The sequence below is a fragment of the Drosophila sulfurigaster genome, chromosome X (genome assembly GCF_023558435.1).
Source record: "Drosophila sulfurigaster albostrigata strain 15112-1811.04 chromosome X, ASM2355843v2, whole genome shotgun sequence".
Taxonomy (NCBI): domain Eukaryota; kingdom Metazoa; phylum Arthropoda; class Insecta; order Diptera; family Drosophilidae; genus Drosophila; species Drosophila sulfurigaster.
The window spans coordinates 18,056,007-18,082,732 of record NC_084885.1 but is presented as its reverse complement, the minus strand read 5'-3'; the positions used below and the strand labels follow the sequence as shown (position 1 = coordinate 18,082,732).

Genomic DNA, 26,726 nt, shown 5'->3' with positions numbered 1-26,726 from the left:
CCACTCACAAGTTTGAATATTAACTGCTTCCATAGAATCGATTATCATTTAAATTTAAGAGGCAGCTCATTATGCAGTAATCTTCCATTTAAAATGTATAATGCTACTTTACAATGTAATTTCAAATATCGTTCATACGCACTGTGTGTCCATGTATGAATTTTGTAGCACGCTCCGATCATTAAGCAAAATGCTGTCTATTCCACACGGACTGACAGCTCAGCTCAGCTCAGTTTGTAGTACTTACTTGTCAGGTTCTCTCTCATAATTACCTCAATGCCAAGTGAATCGCACTAAAAGCGAGTCAAACGCTTCTCCCCTCTCCCCTTCTGCTTCGAGAACAACAGCTGTTGTGTTCGCATTGGGATTTTGCGGCACTTGTGCTACTTGAATTTCATGGACACACGTGTTGAAGAATGTGTGCTTTTGGTACTTACTTTCCTGAGGGAGGTTATTAAGTTAATAGTTAGCTTGCAGTTGGCTATATCGTTTTAAAATTTTTATTTGAAGTAAGTAATATTTTTCTGACAGTAACAAGATAAATTTTCCCCTTCGTTTTCGTTTTGTTTTATTACTTAAAAAAAAAAAGATGTATAGTAAAAGAATTAGCAGTTTTTTTACTTTATGGTTTATAAGTAAGTATATATATATATTTATATATATACATATATATATATAAGTATATATAAGTATGTGTATACATTGTAATCATCATTGTAATAATAAATAACAGTATATATTTATATAAAAAAGAAAAAAAAAACGAAATAAAAAGAAATCAAATCAAAAGAGGGAAATTGTTTTCGTTATTTTATTGTTTCGATTTTGAATTAAATTTCGAGTTTTCATTGTTTTGTTTTTCTGTTTAAATTTGGGTTTTTTTTCGTTTTTCAAAGAAATCTGATTCGAATTTTGCTAATGAGTATCACTAAAGTTGTGTGTTATTTTTATTTCATTTTTTTGTTTTCTTGTTTTTTTTTTGTGGTTTTTTTTCATGGTTTTCATTATAAATATGTGTATATTAATTATAAATTTTTACGTGTTAATGTAAATGTTGTGTTGCTCAGACATTGCACATAAAATAATTATTACAATATTTGATTTGTTTATACCAATTGTCAAGTTACTATATAATTCATTATGTATTCCACCGTATATAATGTGTATAATTTATGTAAAATATTGCTTGTGAAACGTTTAACTTGACATTCGTGTTGCCCACGACAGCTTCAACTTCAACTTCCATGCCATTTTTTCATTGCAAATCATATAATATTTTTTTAATATATTTTATAATTCATATTATTACTTTTTATTTTTTTTATTTTTACCTTTTCTTCGTTATGGAAACTATATTAATTTATATATATATATATTTTTTTTGTTTGTTTTTTTTTTTTTTTTTTTTCTCATTAATCGTATGACAATTGACTTCATATAATGGCTCGCTTGATGCCAATTCTCTTAACTGCATGGCGACAAAAAAACAAGTTACTTACTTACTGTTTACTTAAGACCCGTCATATTTGGTGTTAACAAACTTATCTCTTAGTTCTGGGCGGGGCCTTGGCTTAGCCTCAGTTAAATCTTGTGTATTTATGTTTTCCTTTTTTTTGCTGTATTTATGTATTAGTGAGAGTGTGACTGTGTGTGTGTGATTGTTTGTGTGTGTGTTTTTTTTGTTTTGAAGTGTTATTTACAGCGTCTTTGTTTGTGTGTGTTAAGTATAATTGAAGATAAATTTTCTGTTTTCAGATATATTATTATTTTCATATATTTGTGTTGTTTTTTTTCTTTTTGTTACGTTTAGCTACTAAACTACAGACACATTTGTTTTTGTCAGCTATATCACTTTCGAATTATTTAATTATTGATTAAGTTGTCATTTTTATTTTTATTTAATTTTGGTGTGTAGCGGTGTGTGTGTTTGTGAGTGTGTTTGTTTGAGTGTATTCATATTGTGTATGTTATTTAGTTATAGTATGTTATATTTTCTCATAATATAATATTTTGTTCTTTCTTGTTATCGAAGAATTTCAGTGAGGTTTCTAGAAGCGTTTATTTTGCTTTTTTCAATTTTTTTTGTTTTGTTTTTTGTTGTTGTTTGAGTTTCATTAGATTGTTGTGCTTATTACAATAAAGATTTTAATATATTCTTGTGTTTTTTTGGTATATATCTATATGCATTTATATGTGTATATGCGTAAATCTATGCTGATTTCATTATTTATTTATGCTTCTTTTTATTTGTTTTTTTTTTTTTCATTTTTCATTGATGACTTTGATTACAAAGAGTTAGACGAAAAATGAATGCAGTTTGTTACGAAAATCTTCAAAATTAGAATCAGAAATCGTTAGATTTAAGTATTTAAAGATAGTCAAGCGGACACACAGACAAATAGTATTTTGCAGTAGCTTAAAGCAATGCGGCTCTCAGAATTGGCATATACTCATATATATATTTTATTTATGTATTTATGTAGTTTGATTTTGCTTAGAATAGCATCTCTCCACTATGACAAAGAATTGCGGGATCTCTTGGGTTATCATATTTTTGGTGTTATTCTTTCAACGATTTCGGAAGAAAATTACTTTGTTCAGATTATGTTGGGAGTGTTTATTGGGTTCACAGTGAAAGCAAGCAAAATAGACAGAACAGAAAAGAAGAAAACCCAGTTCTACACACATACATACAACATACGTTAAGAGTAAGGAATATGTACTATTATAATACTTGTATATGGATAGAGGCTATAATAAGCAGATATAATAATACATATGTTTATAGAAAGTATGTACTTGTATAAATGCTAGTATACAATTATAATTTTAAAAATATCGAAGCGATTGGACAATTTGACTTAAGGCCACGCATTAAAGTAAAACGAAGAAGAAAAGAGTAAACAGAATTGAGAAATACGAAATGAAATAAGAGCCATGTCCATAAGAAATAGTTAAAGAGTTGGCACTAGAATAGAGATAGTGATCCAATGTGTATATTTCATAAAGAAGTACTAGAGATGTATGAAGTATATGCACGATGAGGGAAACAGCAAAGTCATTACACTGTCCATACTAGGTAAGTAATAGAAAGTTGGGTGATGAAATATGGCATGATTGATTGATTGATTTGATTGTTGTGTGTGCTACTGTTTTGAAATTACGAATTAGCAAATATGTAATACAGCTTATAGAAATATATGTAGACATATATATAGAGATATACGCATTTGATATACACATATATATATCTATAGATATAAATACATATTTATATGTATATAGATAGATTGTAGTAATAAATTATTAACTGGGTTAGTAAATTAATGTAATAATAAAGCTGAACCGCATATAGAATAGAAATTAAATCGTATGATGGATTTGATTTGAGCTCTCGTGCGGGACTTTAACTCTATCTCTCTCTCTCTCTTTCTCTCCCTCTCTATCTGTCTCTCTCTTTGAAAGGTAATACTTGTTGTTGTTGTTTTTCTTGTTCTTGTAGTTGTTGTTGTTGTTGTGATTGTTGTTTCTCGTTTGAAGCTTAGTAAACGTTTTTTTTTCAAAAGCTTCAAGTTTCGGTTTCGTTTTTTTTTTGCTTGTATTTAGTTGTTTGATGTTTATTTGTTTGTTGTTGCGGTGCGTTGTTTATATGCGTTTTGTTTATCATAAACTATGTGTTTTTCTTGTTTCTTTTTTTTTTTGTTTATTTTTTGTTTGTTATGTTGTCTCTTTCTTTTAGGCTATTGTCACGGTAAAAGTTGCGCAAAACAAAAACAATTAAAAAAAAAACAATTTTCAGAAATTTCAGAATTTTCTCTTGGCATTTTTATAGAATGCGTTTTTGTGAAATTCTGTCAATGTGTGCATATGTTTGTGTGTATGTGTGTGAATATAAGAGTGTGGAAATTTTGTGTATTTTTGCCTAATTACAAATATTGCGTTAAGTTTTGCGCTGCTTTGCAACTGTCATTGATAAATGCCTTTTTTTTTATGAATATTTTTATTAATTTTTGCCGCTGCTATTGTAATTTGTTAGTTGTTGTTGCTGCTGCTACTGCTGCTATTGTTGTTGTTGTTGTTGTTGTTGTTGATTGTTGTTGTTGTTGTCGCGCATATATTCCTTATAAGGTGTATTGTATACATATACATATATCGGTTTATCTCTATATAAGTATGCATGTATGGTATATTATTTTGCTTTCGTATATCAACAATGCTTAGGTATTGCTTTAAATTATTTTCAATTTTTTTTTTTTTTCATTTTCGCTTTTTTCATTTTTAGCATTTATAATCAATTTTTAAAAATATTTCGAAGGCTGCTCTCGTTATTTGTTATATTTTTATTTTTAAGTTTATTTTTACGTTTCGTTTTGGTTTTTCGATTACTTTGTTTTAAATGTGCCATTTGATTTTTTGTTATTTATTTGTTTTTTTTTTGTTGATGTTTCTCTATTTACTAATAATTTGTTTTGCAGTTTCATATTCAATTAATTAATTATTTATTGAATTTATTTTGTTTTCTTGTTTTGTTTTTTACTTTCACATTATACCGCTATGAACTGCGTTCTGACTACGCCACGATTTGAATTATAGCCACATTTTGTATGTATATAAGTATGCTTACACTTTTGGTATGCATATGTATATAATTAATTTATATATATAATAAATTTGAATTTTGTCTTTCATTTTTCATATTCGTATATATCAAAAAATTATTATCATTTTGAATGTTAATCGACGCGCGAAATCGGCATTAAATCTTTTTCATTATTATTTAATTTTGTTTTTTTTTTGTTATATATTGAAACTTTTGTTGTTGGCGATTCTGATTTCTGATTGCTTTAACGGTTTGTTTTTTGTTTTTCTTTTTCTTTTATTTATTTACCAGAGTGTAAAATGTTAAGTCAAAAACCAAAAGCATTTCCTGTTATGTTTACGTTTTATTTCAAGAAACTTTTAGCTGCGATTTTTTTGCGTTTTTTTTTGGTTTTTGTTTTGCTCTGTTATTAACGTTGTTTTTAGTTGTTGTTGTTGTTGTTGCTATTATTGTTACTGCTGCTGCTGCTGTTGCTCTTGTTGTTGTTACAATAAATAGTTTGTTGCGCGTTTCTCTCTGTCTCTCTATATATATTTTAATATTCATTTTAACCACCACCTAAACTTAACGCCTGAACTATACGTGGATCAGCTTTACTACCCTCACGAAATTCTTCTAATGTTAATTTTCCATCATGATTCTTATCCATTTGATCGAATATCTTATCCACACGCTTCTGCGGCGTATTCTCATCCTCCGATTGCGGTTGCTGACCCTAAATGGAACAATGTAACAAAATCAAACCAAAACAAGTAAGAAAGTTACAGTCGAGTGTGCTCAACTGTGAGATACCCGCCACGTACTTTTAATAAAAGCTAAATAATTTGGTATTATTTTTAAAATATACCGAATTTATATACTAAAATTAGTGAAAACATACCAAACGCTATTATTAGCATTCTTAATAAAACAAAACAATATGGTATTTTTTATTTAAATATACCGAATTAATATACTGGTAAATCCCAAGATATATCACAGGCTATAATTGGTATATTTAGTGGCATTTTTAATAAAAGCAAAATAATGCGGTATTATTCTTAAAAATATATACCTAATTAAATAAATTTATATAAATATATATAAAATATATAAATATACCATGGCAAACAAAATATATCAGATTACCAACCAATACTATTTCTTGAATAGTTTCTACAATATTTATCTGATCGTAACTAAATTTTAAGGACTGAGTTTGATTAGTATATTTCAAAAATGATAACTCTAGCTTCAAAAATATGCTTGCTATATAATTCGCTTCTAAAATAAAGTTGTTCTGCTTGCAAAAATTACAAGTGCTGTCGAAACCAAATTATAGCTTTTTCACTTATACAAGTAGTCTCTGAAACCTGGGTATTCATACAGACGGACGGACAGACAGACAGACACACGAACTGACGGATAGATAGACAGACGGATAGATGGACATGTCTAGATCGTCTCGACTGTTGACGCTGATGAAGAATATATATAATTTATGAGATTAGAAAAAGGAAGCTTCTGCATACATTTCCTTCCGCTACAAAGTTATAATACTCTTCTAAGATAGACGTAGCGGGTATAAGTATACGCGTATATCGATTTGGAAAATCAAATCAAGACAAGTCACAGGCTAAGAGATTGAAGAGTGTTTACTTACCACCATCTGGTAGATTGCATCCACAATGTTGTACATTTCTTCACGCGTTATATAACCATCGTTGTCGACATCGTAAAGACGAAAAGCCCCTAAAAATTGATCGAATATGCGAAGGAATAGCTCAATTAATTGAAATCAATTCAACATATAAATAAGTCGTATATTACATTGATAAAAAAAAACGACTTACACTGCAGTTTCTCGTCCAGGTTTCCTTTCGATGTGACGGATAAGGCGCGTATGAACTCTTCGAACTCGATTGACCCATCCTGTCAGAGCACAAACGAAAAAAGAGAAAAACAAAAACAAAACCAAAAAGACAAAACAGAAAAGCAGAGACAAGGAGGAGAAAAACAACAGCATGGCAAATCAGTGCAGAAACTCAGACATGTAATAGGTTTTGTGTGTGGGGCGTGGGTAGTGAGGGGAGGTGTCATTATAATCCCCGATGCCACAATCACCAGTCCCTCCAGTCCCATCAACTCCACCAGCAGCCAACCAACCAAGCCATCCATCTATCCATCCATCCACCATAAATAATAAAATGAGCGCAACTTTATGAGTCCCCAGAGAGAAGTTGTCTCTGAGTTTTGCGGGGGAAATGGAGTGGTGGAGCCCAACATAATAACTTGCTGTTCAAATTCTTCTCAACACACTCAATATATATACATTTATATAAGACAGCTCTAGATAATTTATGTCAACTCGAATTTCGATTTGCACACAGCGCGCCTAACTGAATTTATCCAATTACAAAGTTCGATTCGCATTTCCCTCAAATTAAGCATCAATAACGTCTCAATTTCCCTTAAATTGAGAAACACTTTTACTTTCGAGAAATAAGTATGAAGTCGATACACTCGAGAACATCCTCGGAATACGACGAATACGCAAGTCATTGCGAACCGAATCGCATCGAATCGATTCAATTTAATTAAGGGCAATCAAATAAATCATTTAAATTGCACAGGTAAATCGTTTGCTTTCTCGATTTACAGAAGTTGAATCACCAATTTTGGTTACTCTCACCTCTCTCTCTCGCCGGCTTGTTAGCTTTTATTCAGCGTGACATGATTTATTATTCATTTTATTGAAAAACAACTCAAGCACCATAATTTAAGAGAATACGAAATGCAATTTCAAAAAATAAATATGAAAATGTAATTAAAAGAAAAATTGCACCCCCGTAATATTATCGGTTAGAAAAATATATATAAAAATATAATAATGAAATACTGTATAACAATTTTTTTCAAATTTCGAAAATGTAGGATAAGGAATAGAGAAGCTTAAAAAAATATTAATAATATAAATTTATAACATTTAATGATAGAATTTTAACTATTTCAGCTATCCAATAAATTTAAAATTACATATATATAATAGCATAGTTAACAAAAATAATAAAAAAAAATTAAATAATGAAATATAGAGTTATTATGTTATCAGTTCCTAGTTCCTTCCCAAATTTAAGCATATAATAGCATAGAAAGTAAAATTCTGAGAATGTTAATTTCGTTGAATTAGATTCATCACTGCTCTGGCATACTCAATATATTTAGCTCCGGTATTTCTTAATATTATCTTAACTTGCTGTTCTATTGACATGAAATTATTGGATCAAATGAAATGTAATTAAATTGTTCATGACTAATTATACATGCCACCGTAGGAGAGTTTAGTATAAGTGAAACTGTTGTTTGCCAAACTCACGGACAACAGAAAACTAATGGGCATGTCTGAAGGCTAATGAATTTAATTGTTGTATTCATACGAGTATATGCATATATACGAGTGTGTGTGTTTATATATTGGCATGTACGAAAGATGTTAGACGGTTAAGACATTAGCCAAATATTTAGCGATCCCAGACCATTCAACAATTTGGCAAATTGGTCGAAATCGTTAATTTTTGCGCTCGAGTTGCGAACAAATTCATCAATGTCAATGAGGCAACTAGAAATGCTGAAAGCGGAAAATGATGGAAGTGATGGGCGGAGAGCGTGGAGAGTGGTGAGCAGAGAGTGTGGAGAGTGTGGAAAGTGGGCGACGACGACAACAAGGACGTGGCCTTAATACTCACATTGTTCTCATCGAAAACACGAAACACGAGCGAAGCAAATTTACTAGGATCGCCTTGTGGGAAGAATTGCTTGTAGATTTTAATAAAACCCTGGCGAGAGATAAAAATAATTAGGGTGTTTGCGGGGCGTGGCAGGTTCGCTGTGTGCGTGTGTATGTATGTGTGTGTGTGTGCTTGTGTGTGTGTCTCAAGTTGCGTTTCATGAAAACACGCATTAATAAATTTCATTATCAACAACAGTCAACAGCAGCAGCCACAAGAGCAGCCGTCGCCGTCGACTCATATAGGAAATGGGGTGCCATTCATTCTCTTCTGTCGTGGGAGGGGGGGAGGAGGGGAAAGAGGGGTATTAGGGAAGTAGGCGTATACTTTTGGAAGCAACTGTGTTTTTGTCGTAGCTGCTGCTTGAAATTAGTGTTCATATATTGGCAAGATTGAACTAATTAGCTGTATAATTTGAATATGCGTGGCACTCTCTGAAAATATTAGTGCGTGTGTGTGTATGTGTCTATGTGTGTGTGAGCGAAAGGGTGTAAGTGTGTGTGAGTTCGGTGCTACGTACTTGCTCTGTGAGTAAACCATTCGGACAGTCTTTCAGAAATCCTTTGTGCCTGTTTGTGTATTTGCAAGATTTATGTATATATAGATTTCCAATTAGAACGAATTATATATAGCAATTATCAAGTATTCACACACACTCACCATTGACGTATTTCTTTTTCCGTAACTGCAAATAAATAAAAGGAAAGATATGTTAATTGAGTCCCGAAAAAATAAATGAATTTTTACAATAAAATAGCAGTAATGGTTTCTTTTTTTAATTTGCTTTTTTCATTAATAAAATTAATTTAATAAATGAAAAATATATATATGATCTGAATGAAATATTTAAAAGAAATCTTTTGAAATAAATAAATTGTTTTAAAAGAATCATTCTTCAGTTTGTATTCGTTGCTTTAATATAAGATATTTTCAAATGCCTTTTTATTAAATAAAAAATTGAATATATAAAAAAAAACAAATAAATTCATAAATAAAAAACATAATAAAATATGTAAAAAATAAATATTTAATAGAAAACATTAGTTGCTTAAGGTAAATATAAAAAATAAATAATTTTAAAAGAATCATTCAACATTTTTCTTTCGTCGTTTTAAATTTAAACCTTATCCGATGTCTCATCGTTAGACAAATTTTAGAAGCATAAATTTAGCTCTGCCTCGTCAAACGATAAGCAGTACATTGAGCCCTTTCTCTAGTGACTGGCACATCAATAAACTTTATGAACCGTCGAAAATCCCACATTCAGTTCGTTGTGGCTATGGCAAGCAACAAACTTCGTCTGAGCAATTTCGCCAATTCCCACAAGCTAATCGCTTAACTTGCAGCAAAATATCGATTTTAATTTACTTGCAAGCCATCAAGAGTTGCACACACTTCTGCTTCTGCTGCCTTTGCTACTGCTGCCTTTGCTGTTAAAGCCAACGAGGATCCCAGTGCAAGAAACAAGCAGAACGGGAGCTGTGAGGTTGTCGCCGAAGGCAATTTGTGGCACACAACTGGAGTCGAGTGTTGATGCCACTTCTTGCAGTAGACAGCAAAGTCTTTCTGGGGGCGCGGGTGGTAAACATAACCACATTTAGTGGAATGGAATGTGTCTCGTTTTGACACACAAAAACTTTAGATAGGTTTAGGAAAACGCAATGAAGATGTTGAATACCAATTTAAGACCCCCCAAAGCGAATAAATATTTATTGAGAATAATTTAACCATCTTCTGGCTATATATATTTCAAATTAATTGTTCAAACTATTGACTTGCTATCAAGCAAATTATTCCACTGCAATTTGAGTCAACCGACCACAACAATAAATTAAATGGATTTTCTTTGCATAAAATTATATATAAAAAATCAGTAAAAATAAATGAAAGCCATTCTCTAGCATGATTTGGTTAGATCTACGTTGGCAGATGTATTTTGATTGGTCTATATCCTCTTTTTATAATCCTTTTTCATAAAATAAAGTATGTACTATAAATAAATGTAGAAGTTTAACATTTAACCATTTTGCAAAGTGGTATATATGTATATATAACATAATATGATTAATACAAGCTACATAAATTTCAAATCAATCCAAATTTTACATCATTTTCATAATCAAATTAAAGATATAAAATATATATCTTAAATAAATATTAGAATGATTTCATTTTCTTATAATTTTCAAATTAAAAACATTTTCAAAATATATCAAAAAATAAATGCATTTTTTGCATACTTGACATACAATAGCTTAAAACAGAAAATAAAAAATATAAGTCAAAATAAAATAGGTTACTAATTAAAATTATCAAACTATTATTTAAAAAAAATAATAAGTAACTACGTGAACAACTATAGATGATTCTTCTCATTTAATTTAATTGTTGGATTGAATAGCGATAAAAGTGAGAGAAAATATTATTTAGATAATCATAATTGAGCTTAAGCTTTTGTATTTGTTATCTTGTAAAAATTTGTGGGATTTTGTAACTCTTTAAAACTTAAATGCAAATGAAAAAGTAAAAGAAAAATGGTTTAGTTTTGCCTTAAAAACGCCAAAATATTTCATTTTTCTTTTTACATTCAGCTAGTGTTCTTTGGCCCTCACATTCACATGGCGCAATATACTTAGTGTGTGTATAAAGTGTGTATATTTGTGGTTGTGTATGTAGGCACACACGCACACTAACGCACACAAACATAGTCGTACATTGGTGGTTATGGTTTGCAATTGCCGTGCCCAAATGGTCGTTTACAAAACGTTTAAGCAACGGGTCTCCCGATCCCTGGACGACACCTCCTGCTTTTGCTGCTGCTGCTTCTGCTTCTGCTCCTGCTCCTGCTGGTGCTTCCATTGTGACCGTTACCGTTATGTGCGTGAGAATGGCGCACATGTTACAAGCACAAGTTCCGCCCACAAGTTTCTCCCCCCTTTTGGATAGATGGGCAAATATGGTTTTGGGCTTTCCGAGCTTAGGTTGCGGGATGAACGGATGGATGATTGGGTGTCTTTCGGGGCAGCAAACAACGGTTGGACCCGGGGCACAAAGCACAATATTTATATATATAAATTCAGGCAAAATAAGTAACGCACACACATACACATTCACGCATACACACATACATGGGATTGGTGGTAAGCCCAGAAGCCTATACAAGCTTGACTCCCAATGGGTAAAGCATTAGCAAGAGTCTTTTTGAGGATATTTAGTGTTCACGCCACCGTTCGACAAGAAGAGCCCAAAAGTCGAGTCGAGTTAAGTCGAAAGTTCATTGCTTCTAAGGCACAATGATCCATCGTTTATCCAGCAGCAAAGAGCAGTGCGAAACTATCATGAGATTTCTACATTTGTATTTTAATTAGTATTGAGAGTCGTTTGACAACACATTTAGTTCGATGCCATCGTTTGTTGCCCATGGCCGAACAACAACAACAACAACAACAATAACAACAGCAACAGCAACAACAACGCAATCTCAATAAAGTCAATAATTGTCATAGTCGGGCACTGAATTGATTGGTAATCGATAGCGCGTTGTTATAGTCGGGACAGACAGCAGATACCGACCGACCAATTGAATGGGTGGCAGGATGGAAAATGGAACGTGAAGTGAATCGTGAGCGTGGGAGCGTGAGCGTGGGAGTAAGCCACACACACATCGACACACACACATCGACACGACGTGGCCACGCTTATCCCCACAACAGCTTTTATGTCAGTTGGAATTGCATTGTATTATTTACGTGTAGCATGTAAAAATACAGCTGCATTTACTGCGGCCCTCAGTGTGCGCTGTATGGATTGTAAATAAAGCGCATATTGCTCATACGACTTGTTGCCTTCCTGTCTCCTGTCTCCCTTTTTCCCGCTTCTCCCTTCCGCCTTTACTGTCACTGCCACCGCAACTGTCGTCGTTGATGGCGACAATTGTTACCATTGCTTGTTGTCATACACTTTCCCAATGCATGCCGCTTCACCTTCAAAATATTTACACATGTTGCTCTATGAAAATCTCATTTATACTTGCATTCCATTGGCCATTGTTTACGTTATTTCACACTACGCTAAGAACTGTATACAAAATATACAAAACGCTAAACAAATGTCATTTATTTCTACATTTTCTACAAATGTAAATATGGAAGATATTGTTGAGTAATACCAAGAAACGAAAGTTAACGCGGCAGGTACAAGAACTGATTCTATATTTTGTATTTAATATATTTGTATTTATTTGATGCTGATATTAAATAAACTCAATAAATATTTTGTTTGGAAAAATTGTATAAACAATAATATAGTGCAAATTCAAATAGACTTATACGTAATATAATATTTCGAATATAATAATGATATGTGGCTAAAATTTAGAATCTTTTCATATTATGCAGCCAACTTGCTTTTAAATATTATTGTAAAAGAGTTAAAATATTATTTTGTTAAATAAACAATTCTAATTGTCTATGTAAACCTTAAATGAAAGAACTTCAAACATGATAGAAAATCATAATAATAACCGAATTTCTATGAAATATTTTTAATTAAATGCCCATGAATGTAATACAAAATAAACGAATGTATTATTATATTTATAATAGCTAAGAATAGCACTTTACTTTTATAAATTAACAAATTACAAAAATATTTTCAATTATTTTAAATAATTTTCAAATTGAATTGTATTCCTTAAAACTCGGCTAAAGAGGCCCATAAAAATGTGTAAACTTTGCAGTGGTTCGATCGATTTGATGCGCTTTAAATAAGTTTGAACATCTGCATATGAACGTGACCATGCATCACAAATGGTGCAAAAAGTCTGCTAATTGAGGGTTATGCATGCTAAAAAGTGTCGCTTTAGCATATGCAACGGTTGAGCAATGCATTCAGCATCCATGTATGTACTACATATGTACGTAGTCGTATCTTGTTGCATGCACACTACTTCAATTGATGAAGCTGATCGAATTTGTGGCAATTGTCGCTGGCTTTCGAATACGGAATGCGGAACTTGGGAACTACGGAACTGTTGTGTGTGTGTGTGTGTGTGTGTGTGTGTGTGTGTGTGTGTGTGTGTGTGTGTGCCCCATGCGAGTCCGTGAGAATCGTTGCATATTTGATTGCAACACTATGTTGTACACACAAACACACAAACAATGTATGCAGCAGTTGTGGGCTTTTGGTCGCGACTTCGTCTTTCTCTCTCTTTCACTCTCTCGCTCACTTTCTCTCTCTCTCTCTCTGGTTGGCGGACAACATGAAATATTTGTGTAATCGCTACCATCAATACTATATACAAAACCCATCTGTGTGTGTGTATTTATAGCGTGCTTTTAATTGCATTTTGTCTGCACTGGGCAACAGTGCGAAGAAGATTTGAAACTTTCGCAATTCGATTTCGTTGCTGGCATTTGTCCGTTTCCATTTCTAGATGGACAGGCAACATTTATTTCCCTTTTTTTTTTTTTTTTTTTTGGTTGTTGAAAAATGTCGAAAATACGGTATGTAAACATTTTTATTCCGACTGTCGAGTGGAACTTGTAATCTTCACGTACTCCTTGAGTACACATGTTGCAAAATAATTATTAAGAAAACAACATTTGATTGGGACAGAGATAAATGCATTTGACAAACGTACGCGTTTCTCTTCAAGCTTACAAAAATGTAGTAAATATTTTGGTAGAAGTAAAAATATTCATTAAATGAATAAATAAATAATGAATTTCATTTATTTCATTTTAAAAATAAAGCTTCAAAAAATGTTGTAAATACTTTGGTAGAAGCATCAAACATTGTTTTATTTCATTTTAAAAATAAAACTTCAAAAAACAATTAAACAATGAACAAACAAAAATATATTATTATTTGCGACGCGATTGTTGTGAAATCTAAGAGCTGCATTCATATGATCTATTAACAGAATGCTTGGAGTCAGTTGCCAGATTCAATTTGAAATTCATATTAATACAGCTAAAATGCTAATCGCCTCTATTTTTAGATTTATTATTTATTATATTTTATTCTTCATTCTCCGTCATAAAGACAACTTAGTAAGTCATTTTTAAAATTGTGAATTACTATAAATACTTGAAACGAAAATTACTTAAATTTTTCACTATTTAAAATCGCAAAATGAAATACAATTAGAAAGTACCTATAACTTGAGTTGAACCATAAGATACAGAAGACTTTACATACTTTACAGTATACACTCGCCATCAGTTCTTGATTCATTAAAATTTAGTGGTGTGAAATGGTTCATTTTTAAAGACAAAAGAGCCACCTCTTTTTTCTTGATCTTAAGTCACGAAGGCAAAGAGTACGCCTTCAAAGGTCGAGTAACTGAGTACCAATTACCTTCAAGTATTTTATTACTTTCTTTTTTTTTTCAATATACAAAATAAATATTACTAATATTAATACAAAGTACACAGCACAGCGCTCACAACTTTACAAGACAATATGTTGTTTTTTTTTAAATACAGAATCAAAGTGCATATGGGGAAAAGTTGTTAGTAATAAATAAAAGCAAAGGAGAGGCTAAGGCAAAAACAAATAAGCTTCCCTCACCACGTTAGGACACAATTTAATGGCCATTACTCGACAATTTATTGTCTTATCCGTAATCCGCACCCAGTTTCATTCACATAGTATTTACCTTACACACACAAAAAAGCAGCCAAAAACTCTCATAAAAATATCTAAACGAGAATAAGCGATAAACCCAACAAAAAAAAAATAATAATAATAACGGTCAAAAAGCATTCATAATGTACTACCAGAATTTTTGGTTTGTTTTCATGTTGCTTGCTAGACGAATTATAAAATATTCAGTAGATTTTTACGTGGCCTATTTGAAACGTGGCCCAAAACTTTGTTGACTGAGTTAATTGGGTTACAACACACCGAGGAGCAGAAGCTCAGTGAATGGTTTTTGTAGCTGGACACATATCTTACATACATATTTGGTTAGAGGGCCCAAAAGTGGTTTGGTAACAACACTCAAATAATCTCATTGTGTATCTCAATTAGAACATAAAACGACTCTAACAAATTCCATTCATATTTAAACTAGTCATTTCATTTAAAAGACAGAATGTGTATCAAAAGTGTTTCGTGTTAATGTGAAAATTTCTGCTTACGCATATCGAAGCTTGAAGTTAATGAAACTTGGTAAATCAACGGACGGAATACCTAAGAGTCGAAGGACTCTCTTTTTCACTCTCTTTCTTTACAAATTCAAACATTTTATTTATTTATTGATTTTGCTACCCGTTGGGCCACATGGATGACCCATCGATGGCCGCTCCGATTGGGTCCGAATTGAGTTTCTGTCCCGTCTAGGCCTGACCCTGCTCTACCCAAATAGCTTAGTGACAAAAGGTTAGCATTCGTAAGCTAAATTAATTTACTGTTGCGCATATGCCCAAATGGGGAACATAGGCGCAATATTCAAATGAATACGTGAAACTAGAAAACTACAATGCATCCCTCGATAATTTACCTTTTGAAATCGAACAATTTCATTGTCGAGCAATTGCATAGCTGCAAATTGAATCCATATTGAGAATTGATTACACACCTTCATAGTTTATTTCAAAAGGTCTTCCAAAAGTCTCAAGTCTTTTTTCAAATTTACATGAAATGATTTAAGCTGGTGCGTTAACAAAGAACATTCTTGCTTTTGGTTGACAACGTGATATATTGAGTACACAATGCAAGTATAGTACTATATTTTGAATATTGTAGTATCTTGCATATACTTTAGTAGTTTATTAATATCAATATACTAAATATAAATTATGGTTTATTTTAATATTTTTTGGTATATAAATGTTTGGTCGTAAATTGATATACAAAATTTGGACTTTGGTATATTTTTTTTTATATTTTTGACGGTATATTAGTTTCGTATAGTTTAGTTTAGTTTATTTTAATATTTGTTGGTTTTTAAAACAACGAATCTAAATTATTTTGCCTTTAAAAATATTTAAGTATCAATAGTATCTTCTAAGTACAAATTTCAACTTTAATACAAATTTCAAATGAAATTTTATTTTCATTTGAATGTTTAACACATAATTTAATATAAGTGAAAAGAAAAATTGATTGTAGTCCGCGTTAAATTCTAAGCAACTTTAACACAAAACTGTTGTTTTCATATCACAAATAAAGCTCGTAGTCTTATAATGCTGCCAGCTCATTTTGCTTTAAGAAATATTGAGGAAAGAGCGCATAGATATCTGGCAACTTGATGATGATGATTTATGAAATGGCCGAGCAAAATGACAGGCCGTTAGTGAAAGGAGTGAAAGTACCCTACCCAAAAAATAATATGCTCAAACCCAGCAGCCATCAAAGCAAACATCAAATAAATGAACGCATTGTAGCTGAGAAGATGAATACACTCATTTGCATTCAATTATATGGGTGGGCCTGGCACATCAGGTGGTGGATTATTGAGTTGCATGGCAAATCGTAAAATTAATGTCAACAAAATGTGCTATCTTTTCTTGTCTCTTTCTCCCTCTCGTTTTGGCCAAGACCCAAGGAACAACGTTCAACATTGGACAACGACGACGACGACGACGACGACGACGACGACAGACAAATTGCTCGGACCAGGGACATTAAGAAAGTGGCAACTTGGCAGCAATCTGTCAACACTTTGGTGCTGACTACCCAAACGAAATTCAGGTCTCCCCCCAAAGCCCAAAACCATTGTGAAACCAGGTGCTGCTTAGAATGCCCCCCAGCGGCGTAATTATTTATATTTCGCTCTGCTAGCAGCCCAGGCCAGCCGAGTTGAGCACAGAGCAACCAACAAGACCAACCACGTTTCTACCGCAAAAGGCACAAACTGGGCAAAAAGGGCGCAAAATACTTTAAAAAGCAATTAGTCAACAAAGTTTTAAGGCGCAAAGTTGCCGTCTTGCACTTATAAGAAGCACGTATAAAACACAAGAAAAAAATTTATATTAATGGAAAAGGCAAATAAAAAACCGAGTACCAAATACTTGACTACAAGACACACTACAATGTAGAATATTTAATATTACTCATATATAGTGTAATGTAAATGTCCCTAGAATATATTCAGCTTATTTCGAGTTAATGTTAAATTGATTCTACAATATTATTTTTTATCCTTAAAATAAAGACTCACAACCTTACAACTCTCTTTTCTCCTGGCACTCGAAGCACATTTGGCAAGTTTCGCAATTTAGCTTCTTATCCACAAGGACATTAAGCACTCAATTAATTTTCTTGCTAAATACATTTTTTACTACCAAAAGAACACACACACACAGAGAGAGAAAGCATTGCTGCACGTAGCTTATCCCATTTAATGGAGTTTCTTTAACAACGCACGAAAGGTTTAGCGCCATTTACAATGTAATCCCACGTTCATGAGCAGCAGCAACTCCATTTTTTGACCCGTTCACTTTTGCGCGAAAAATGTAATAAAAGTCGCTTTAGTTCACAAACACAAAATGTGAATTTAAAGGAGGAAAAAGTCTACCTCATTTCTTTGTAAGTAATACAAAAAATGTGAAACTTTTTCCATTCGACTTTCGATAATAATAACAGGCAACATTCTTTTTAAAAAAGCTAAAAAATAAATGAAAATAATAAAATATTCCTTCTGTATAACTATCTGAAGATTTCCTAATTTCTTATTTCAATTATCATTTCTTTATAAACATACAAATAAATACAAAATTCGTTATAAACAAGGAGGAAGAGAAATATAAGAATTTTTCAGTTAAGCGGTCTCAAAATTTGCCGATTTTTCATTTGAGTTATCATTTTTTCATAAACAAAAGGAAAACGAAGTCATTTGCATAATTTTCTATAAAAATAACAATTAAAATGCATACTACGAAAGGTAAAAATAAACATTTTATAATCAATTTTCAATGTTCTGTTGAGTACCACAAAGTAACGGGTCTCTCAAAGTCCATAAAAAACATGAGACATTCATACTTTTTGGCTGTGCTTGCAAATACGTAGTCAGAACACACGTAAAGGAAACTAAATACTTGTAATTACAGTTAGTACAAATATTTGAATAAAACATTTGCAAATGAAACTTATTTTTTGTTATTATTAGTTTGATGATGGATTGGTTGCTTGGTTGGTACTTACAGTATGTGTCAGTTGTTAAACGGTCGATGGTATCCTGTTTCAATTTGGAGCTCTTTTTTCCCATGTTGTCGTTGTTATTAAAGTACCCTTTTAGCTCTTATTCAAGCTTCTGCTCTCCTCTTGTTGCTATTGCTTTTTGGTTTTGCTGCTGTTGATGTTTTCGTTATTACTGGAACTTCACCTTTTGAGCTTCACTTGACTGCTATTGCTTTTTAGTGCCAAACTTTTTTGCTGCGCAAGTTAATTTATTATTAAATAAAACTTTTTAAAGGTATTTTTTATATGCTTTATTTTACACCAGCCATTATAAGAAGCAACAAATATTGCACAAATATTGCTTTATATATTACACAAGTCAATGTTCAGTATAAGAAAATAAACTTTTTAGTGAGGACTTTTTAGTTATGACCTAATGAACAAAGCCTGCTTTAACTGCAACCTATTGCAACTCCCAAAACTCTTTGTTATTTCTGAATTAAATTTTACATTATCTTTTGATATTCTTTTTATCTCGTTTAATAATATGAAAGACCATAAATAAAAAAAATGTTAATCTGGCTGTATTAAATATAAATCTTTGATTACTGAGGTAATTTTTTCTAGAAATTTCCTTACTGGAATTATTGAAAACAATTCTTCCCTATATCAAATTAATGTTTTCGCTTACAATTTCATTGTGAAATGAATAAAATAATAAGCACATTAAGTAAAATCCTACAAATACTTATTAATTGCATTCAAATTGTTAGTTTTGAAAGCAAAATTATATTTCTCAATTGTTGAGGGATTAGCGCGCGTGGCTCAGAAGTTGTGCAATTTGCATGTTCTACAGAAATTGAAGGCCAAAATGAGACATTTTGATGACTCTGGCAACTTTAGATAAGCACATAGTTTGCTTGGCCCTGGCAGGCATTATTTTCAAATCAAGTGTCTGGCCCCATCATAGCTAGCTGCCAACGACAAACGCAAAGGCGAACGAATAATAATGAATATAAGAGCACTCTCCCACACACACACACAAACACACTCACAGAGGCATAAAGATGCTCCTTTGTGAGCGACGCTTTGTAGAGAGAGCTCACACTTTTTTTTGTTTGTCGTGTTATAGTTCAGGTCAAATCTAGTCTCAAGCTTTTTTGTAGGAGCAACAAACTATTTCAATACTATAAAGTGTACTCGACTTACGACTTGAATGGGAACTTTTTATGTATTTGAAATTATTACAAAAAAAAGTAATATACAATTTAAATTGATTTTAAATATTATAATCAATCAATTCTTTGAAGAACTTTCAAAAGCATATTCTAAAATCAATTCGTTGTCAATATTTAAAAAGAGAAAACAATAGCACGTAAAAAACTATATGGTCAAGAAATTGAAAATATTTTATAGTCGGCCACTTTAGCTTGTTACACACTTTATGAGCGACGCATAAAGCTCATCGTACTCCCGATGTACAGGGTGCAAAAATGGCCAGAGAGAGGGAGATAGAGTGAGCAAGAGGGAAACGGCTATCAAAAGCGCTTAAAAAACTTAACTCTGCTCATGTGGTGGATAGAAAGCGCTGAGAGATGGCGCGATGGCTGCTGCTGTCTCTGTCATATCTGCGACTGACGCGCATAGCATAAAAATAAGATGCCTTTGTTTACTCAGGACACAGACACGAGTGGCGATGACGACGTCGACGACGACGACGATGACGATGACGACGACGACGACGACGATGTCGACAACATTCACAATGTCTCCCGCAATGAGGCGCATAAAAATGCAATGAAATATATGCTGTTAATTTCAGACGCAGACAACAAGGCACCGAGCAAGCATTTTACATCTCATCTCATCGCATCGCATCGCTTTCGCATCGCCTCGCATCGCATCGAGGTGTGGAATGAAAAATTGCCGCAAAAGCGGCAAGCAAAAAAATATAAAAAGAATAAAGAATAAGAAAATATGTCAAGTTCAGACCAGCAGCCAAATTCATGCGGTCTGAGGAGGAGACTCTTAAGTGCCAGCGTCAGCGCACAAAAGTATGCAACGTTTATTTTTACGAAACAAAGAACCATTTTGCTGATGATCTCCACGCCTCCCTCCGACCCTACAAACCACAAGAATTCTTTATAGTAGTGTCAACAACAACTACGACAACAACAACGTCAACACACAACAACGACCATTGTTATATTCGTCACACATAAACTTTGACCCCGCATTTGACCCACTTGCAGTTGGCATAATGTGAAACGCCTTTCAAATCAAAAGTTATATCCGTAAAATTGAAGATTTACCAAAAGATAAAGTCAAAAGAAGTATGAAAAAAAGTAATTTCTTATATTTATTAATTCCAAATGAACAAAATTAAACAAGACTAGAATTTGATGGCAAGAAAATGCTTTGAATTTATGGAATGAGTTCCAGAAGAGTAGAGAGTTTCCCTAATTTATTAAAAATAAAAATTTATCTATGCTTGAATTAAAGATTTGGCAAAAAAGAAAATCAAAAGAACAACAAAAAAAATGTTTTTTCCTTATGAAAAGATTTTCAAAATTTGATGCCAAGAAACTAATTTGGATTTATGGAATAAGTTCCATAAGATTAGATTACAAATTCATTTCAGACATAATAATAATGCAAAGTTATATCCGCAAAAGTGAAAGATGTGACATGAAATAGAGTTAACAAAGAAATTTGACGGCTGAAATTTCATTTATTATATTCATTACTAATCAAAAATGATCCAAAATTTAATACCGAAAAGCTACTTTGAATTTATGGAATCAGTTCAATACATGTAGAGATATAATAAAATGTTAAAATTGTTTAAAATGTGAAGATAATCACAAAAAAAAAATTAAGTTGATGCCAAGAAACGCAGAACTTTACATTTTTGAAATGGGTCTCTAAGAGTATTAAGTTTTATTAATTTCATATAGTATAACAATGTGAAATATTGATCTAATTAAATGTTATAACCGACAAATAAAATGAGACTGCTTAAAATTACATTAATTATGCTTATGAATTCGTAATGAAAAATGTTTCGAAAATTAGATTGTAAAGTTGATGGCAAGGAAATATTTCGTATTAATGGAAGTAGAAAGTCTAATTAATTTCAGACCAAATTCAGTTGGTGGGAAATAAAAATGATTGCTTGAAATTGCATTCCAAGGATATTATGGTATTTTTATGATCTTTTTCGCTACTGTTTGTTTACAAAACTGAACTAAAAAATACAAAAAAAAGAAAACCTCGCGCACGCATTCACATAAACATACACACACTCGTAAATAAACTCATACACACGCCCTCTCGTGGGTTTCGCTTTTGGCATAGTCTAAACAATGTATTGGCATTTCGTAACTAAACACGGCTCATCTATGGCTGTGTGTGTGTGTGCGTGACTGCCCGTTATCTCTGTCAGGTGCTTGCCTGCGTGTGTCCGTGTGTGCAAGTGTTTGTGTGTGCATGCCTGCGTCTGTGTGCGTTCGTGTGGAATGCCATGCGAAAAGTTCTCTCAGTGTTTCAGTTTTGCGCTTCTCGCTTTTGCGGAATTGTTCACACTAAAAAATATTTTTACGTTTATTTCGTTCACAGCAGGCAACTAATGCAGTGACAGACTGAGATAGCAATACACATATATCCATCCCGCTCACACCCTCAAACACAATCTACAGAGCTCTTCGGTCTCTTCAGCAGCAAGCTGACTTGTAGGTATTACTCGACTCTTTTTATCTGAATGAATGTCTCTCTACATGTATATGTGTGAGCGAGTGTGTGCAAGTGTGTGTGAGTGTATAACTTTTGTTGTTGCTGCAAGGCATTGCAGTTTTATTGCTGCATTTTTGTGTTCATCTTTTACTTTACTTTCGGTTCACGGCGGCAACTGCCTCTAAAAAAAGGCACCGCCTGAAAGTATGCTACATATTTTCTTTTTTCCATATTTTAATTTCTTCGCTGCGCACAGATGCACTATGGGGAATTTCACTAGTTTTTGGGGGCTTCAATTCAAATGCGTTTTCTTTTTGAAATTTTAAACATAGTCAAGAAAATGAGCGTGTTACCTCCCTTTTTTTTAGTGTTAAACATGTTATTCTACCTAATTAATTTTATTTAATTACTTTTTAATTTAAAAATCTTAAAAATATGGCAACTAATATTTTAAATTGTTTAAATTGTGTTTATATGAGTTACCATAAAGTTGTTAAATATTCAATTATCTCATTGGATACAAAAGTTGCGATATATCAAACAAAAAATCTGTTGATAAAGGTTTTTTTGATCTAAATTGAATTTCTCAGAAAGTACCAAAAATGTACATTAAATTGACGTTCATTTCAACAAAAATTATACACTTTCCTAGAGAGTATTAATATGCTGTTCACATTTTGTGTTGTTTTTCCATTTAAAAATTGGATAACACTACAAGCTACAACAACCCAGAAAAGGTGAACAAATTCCCTTCCTTACAAGCACAAGATGATTGACTTTAGCAATTAACACCTAGTACATCAACTTATAATTCAATTTCATAGCAAATCCGTAAATAAAAATATTTTGTTTTGTACTTTTGAAAGCTTTTAGCCAAGCGATTGTTTTTAATTTTCAGAGTACGTATTTGCGCATTTCTTAAAACCACGTTAGTCGGATAATTGTTTAACAATAGCGAGCTCTGTTAATCGCTTAATGGTTTAACAGTAACCAGCTCTGTTAATCGGTTAATGGCTTCACAGTCTTGTTCTCTGTTACGATTTCTGTTATAAGGAATTGAAGCTTGATGGCAGTTTAAGTTAATGAGGTCATCGAAATGTAATTTTTCAGTATTTTTAAAAAAAGTGAATGTCGACCCCATAGTGAGATGCTCACTCACACACACACACGCATACATGTGTGCTATCTAGCACACACTTGTGAGCAAATTTGAGGCACTGGCAACTTTGTCGCAATGACGCTGTCGTCATCAAAACGAGTTATTCGATTTAAATGGTTTGTGAATTATATTTCTGCAGCAATCGAATGGCAGGTCAGTCGTTAAAAACGAATACGAATCTGAAAGCGAATGTGAATGTGAATAGGAATGCGAATGCGGGCGTGAAGTGCTCGCCACATTAAATATTTCATTTTTATTCAACTGCAGACACCATTGAAGCGTGAAAACGTAAACGAAAACGCAAACGCAAACGAGATCTTCCCACCACAAGCGCAAACAAAATCATTTCGAGTTGCGTGTGCTTCGATTAAGAACATTTCGAACCAAACTAACAGCACTTATGAGCTTTGCATTATTTATTTTGAGCTTCTCCATTTGAAAATGTAAGAACATAAATTCATTGTTTGCTTTCTCTTTGAGCTCCAATAATATATGCCATATTTTTATAGTATATTTCACTTTAAAAAGAAAAAGATAAATGATGTGAACTGAAGTTGTTTAGTAGACACAGGCAAAGCAACAGCAACAGCAACTCAGCTGCGGACTCCGATCAACCACATAGTTTATTTGGTTAGAGTTTCTCCCTTCGCCTCAGTCTCAGCCTGCGCAAAACCACAATTCACATTTTGCATGGACTTAGGGAATAAATTGTTTGTTAAGTCGGTTAAGCTACATCTACAGATTTTCTTAACTTTCTTGTTTACACGACGAACTTTAAATAAATACTTTTCCTTCTGACATGGATTTCAACTTTAGCGTCTCTTTTACGTCTAATTACAACACTGATTTTGAATTTTGATCTCTTCTGTTTTAATATGAATCATATGAATATAAATCCGAAAGGATATACAATTTTATAGATATATATTTGCCTGTCAAGATATAGTATATGAAATAAGTTTTGAGTTTCTCCCTTTAGTATAAAATGTTTAAATGTTTTAGTATGAAATGTTTAACATAAGTCATGTTAAATTCAATGTCTCTGTTATATTTTTATTTTAACTAAAAGTGATCAATTTGATTGATTTTATTTTGGAATCTTAATCTGTTAAAATCCCTTCATATTTTTAAAATAATTTTTTAAAATTAATAAACTTTGTATACATTTAATAAAAGCTAAAGTATTTAAGATTCCAGAAAATTTGGTTCCAATCAGATAAGAAATATTTTATATATATAAATATTCATAAATAAAATCTATATTCAACACTAAATTTGTAAAGTTTATAATACATTTATATATTGTTTGGAGCGCAAACTTCAACATCGTAATTTTGTAAAAACTATTTCAGCAAAAGACTTAACAATCTTCATTGCTTGCAATGAAACAATTTCACATTCAATTTTTTAATATTACAGGGGAACAAATAAATAACTAAATATTTGAATAATAAAATAGCAAAGAACGAGCAACAGCAATTTTTTTTTACATCTCTGGATTTCATTTATTATCCGCTTTTAACAAAATTATCTTGAAAATCGTATTTTGAAGCTGCTCAATTTGTGTTTTCGCGGAGTTTTTTCGTGGAATGCCATTAAGCTGGTAGCCAGCGGAAAATTATCTCGGCGCCAGTGACATTAAAAAATGCTATCGCAAAAAGATTTGTTACGTTCGCCAATTATCAAGTAATTGGTGTAAATTAAAAAGTACTTTACGGGCACTATTGTCACTTAACAGCTCCGCCATTAAATTGCATTTGGCCAGCCAACAACACTTCTCCACCCGTCCTCACCCTAAACATGCCTCTAAAAAAAAAATAAGAAAAATCCTGTCCTTTGGATTTCATTTTTTTTGTGTTTTTGTTTCACGTATTTATTATGATTACATGGCATTTGTGTGTGGGTGATTGCAGCCATTGAGGTGGAGAGCAGGTGGAAGGAAAAGGCATCTCATCAGTGTGACTGACTTACAGAGTGACAGACTGACAGACTGACACAATGACACAATGAAAGACTGACAGCAGCTGCTGCTACTGCTAGTGCTGTGTTATTGCCGCCACTGTGAATGCTTTTGCTGCTGCTGCTGCTGCGTGGGAGAGCGAATCAACTTATTTTTGTTTACATAATCCTTGCACGTTGTCTCCCAGTCTCTGTGTGTGTTTGTGTGTGAGTGTGTTTCACTGTCTGTGTGTGTCAGTGTGTGTGTGTGTGTGTGTGCGTCTCTCAATGTGTTGGATATGCAAGCAGGAATTGCAGGTCCCACCTGCAGCCCGTTTTCGAGCTGATTTCCAAAGCAGGCGGCAACTGCTGGACCGCAAAACGTAAATTTGGGTCAAGTTTTGTAAGCGCGCCCACCCCTAAGCACTTCCCCTACCCTCCCCTCGCCTTCTCCTTGTCCTCCTTTACTCTTTAGCTATGTACATATATAGACTAGTTTAAATATCCGGGGTTGCATTCCACATTCTTTTTTTTTAAACTGTTTCTGGTCGCACAAAAGTATGCAACGCTTAGAACAAAACTATAAACACTTGATGTCCTTTTGTTCCTCTCAGCTCCTTTGGCATTATCATCATCATCGTGACAGCACAAACTTGGCCTCACTTTTGTTTCAACAATGTTGTTATTATTGTCGATGTCGTTATTGTTGTTATTGTCGTTATGCTAATGGCTGAATGGCTTCATTATGCATATATTTATTTCGTTTGTTTCTTTCACTTGGCATTGTGTCTGTTCCTTTTATTTTTTTATTTAAAAAAAAATGCATATATATTTGTTTTGTCACTTCTGCTTACTTTTACAATTTTAACGCGATTTCTTTATTTGTTGTTAATTTTGTTTAAGGCATTTGTTGTGCAAAAAAAAAAATTTGTAAAAAAAAATTAATTTTTTGTTGTGTGGTGTTTTGGTGTTTTTTTGGTTTCGACTTGGTTTGTTATTTTGCTGCGATTTCTGCGATTTGCAGCTCTTGTTGTTTTTGTACGTTTTTTATTTGTTGTTTTTTTTGTGTGTGTTTTGGAGGCACGCGCGAGTTACGTTGCGTTTGTTTGGCGGTCAAATCAACGACTAAAATCGTTTGCCACGTTCCACGATGAGCGAAGGCAGCCAAAAAAAACACACACACATACACACATTTATTTCATGGTGTGTGCGACGTTTCGCTCTCTCTCTCTCGCTCTCTGTGTGTGTGTGTGTGTGTGTTAGTGTGTGTGTGTCTCAATGATGACGACTACGAAGAGAAGAAAAAGAAGAAGAAGTAGAAGTAGGCGTATGTATGAATGACTGCAAGAAGAGACTGTGTCAACTCGCGTCGCTTCGTGTCGTGCCGTTGTGGTGAGTTTTC

General features: G+C 32.8%; 1 protein-coding gene across 2 annotated transcripts; it reads right to left on the bottom strand.

The window, feature by feature from the left end:
• Positions 1-910: 910 nt before the first annotated feature.
• On the bottom strand, positions 911-26,437 carry LOC133847953 (frequenin-1). Of its 2 annotated transcripts, XM_062283299.1 has the most exons (8): positions 26,179-26,437; positions 18,520-18,750; positions 9,028-9,052; positions 8,888-8,936; positions 8,326-8,415; positions 6,433-6,511; positions 6,243-6,331; positions 911-5,315 (listed from the first exon to the last, which is right to left on the bottom strand). In XM_062283299.1, the coding sequence occupies exons 2-8, from the start codon at positions 18,581-18,583 to the stop codon at positions 5,148-5,150; spliced, it is 564 nt and encodes a 187-aa protein (XP_062139283.1). In that variant the 5' UTR covers positions 18,584-18,750; positions 26,179-26,437; the 3' UTR covers positions 911-5,147. The 2 variants fall into 2 exon arrangements, with proteins under 2 accessions (XP_062139283.1, XP_062139284.1); XM_062283300.1 differs by lacking the exon at positions 26,179-26,437 and having other exon boundaries at positions 18,520-18,862.
• Positions 26,438-26,726: the final 289 nt, after the last annotated feature.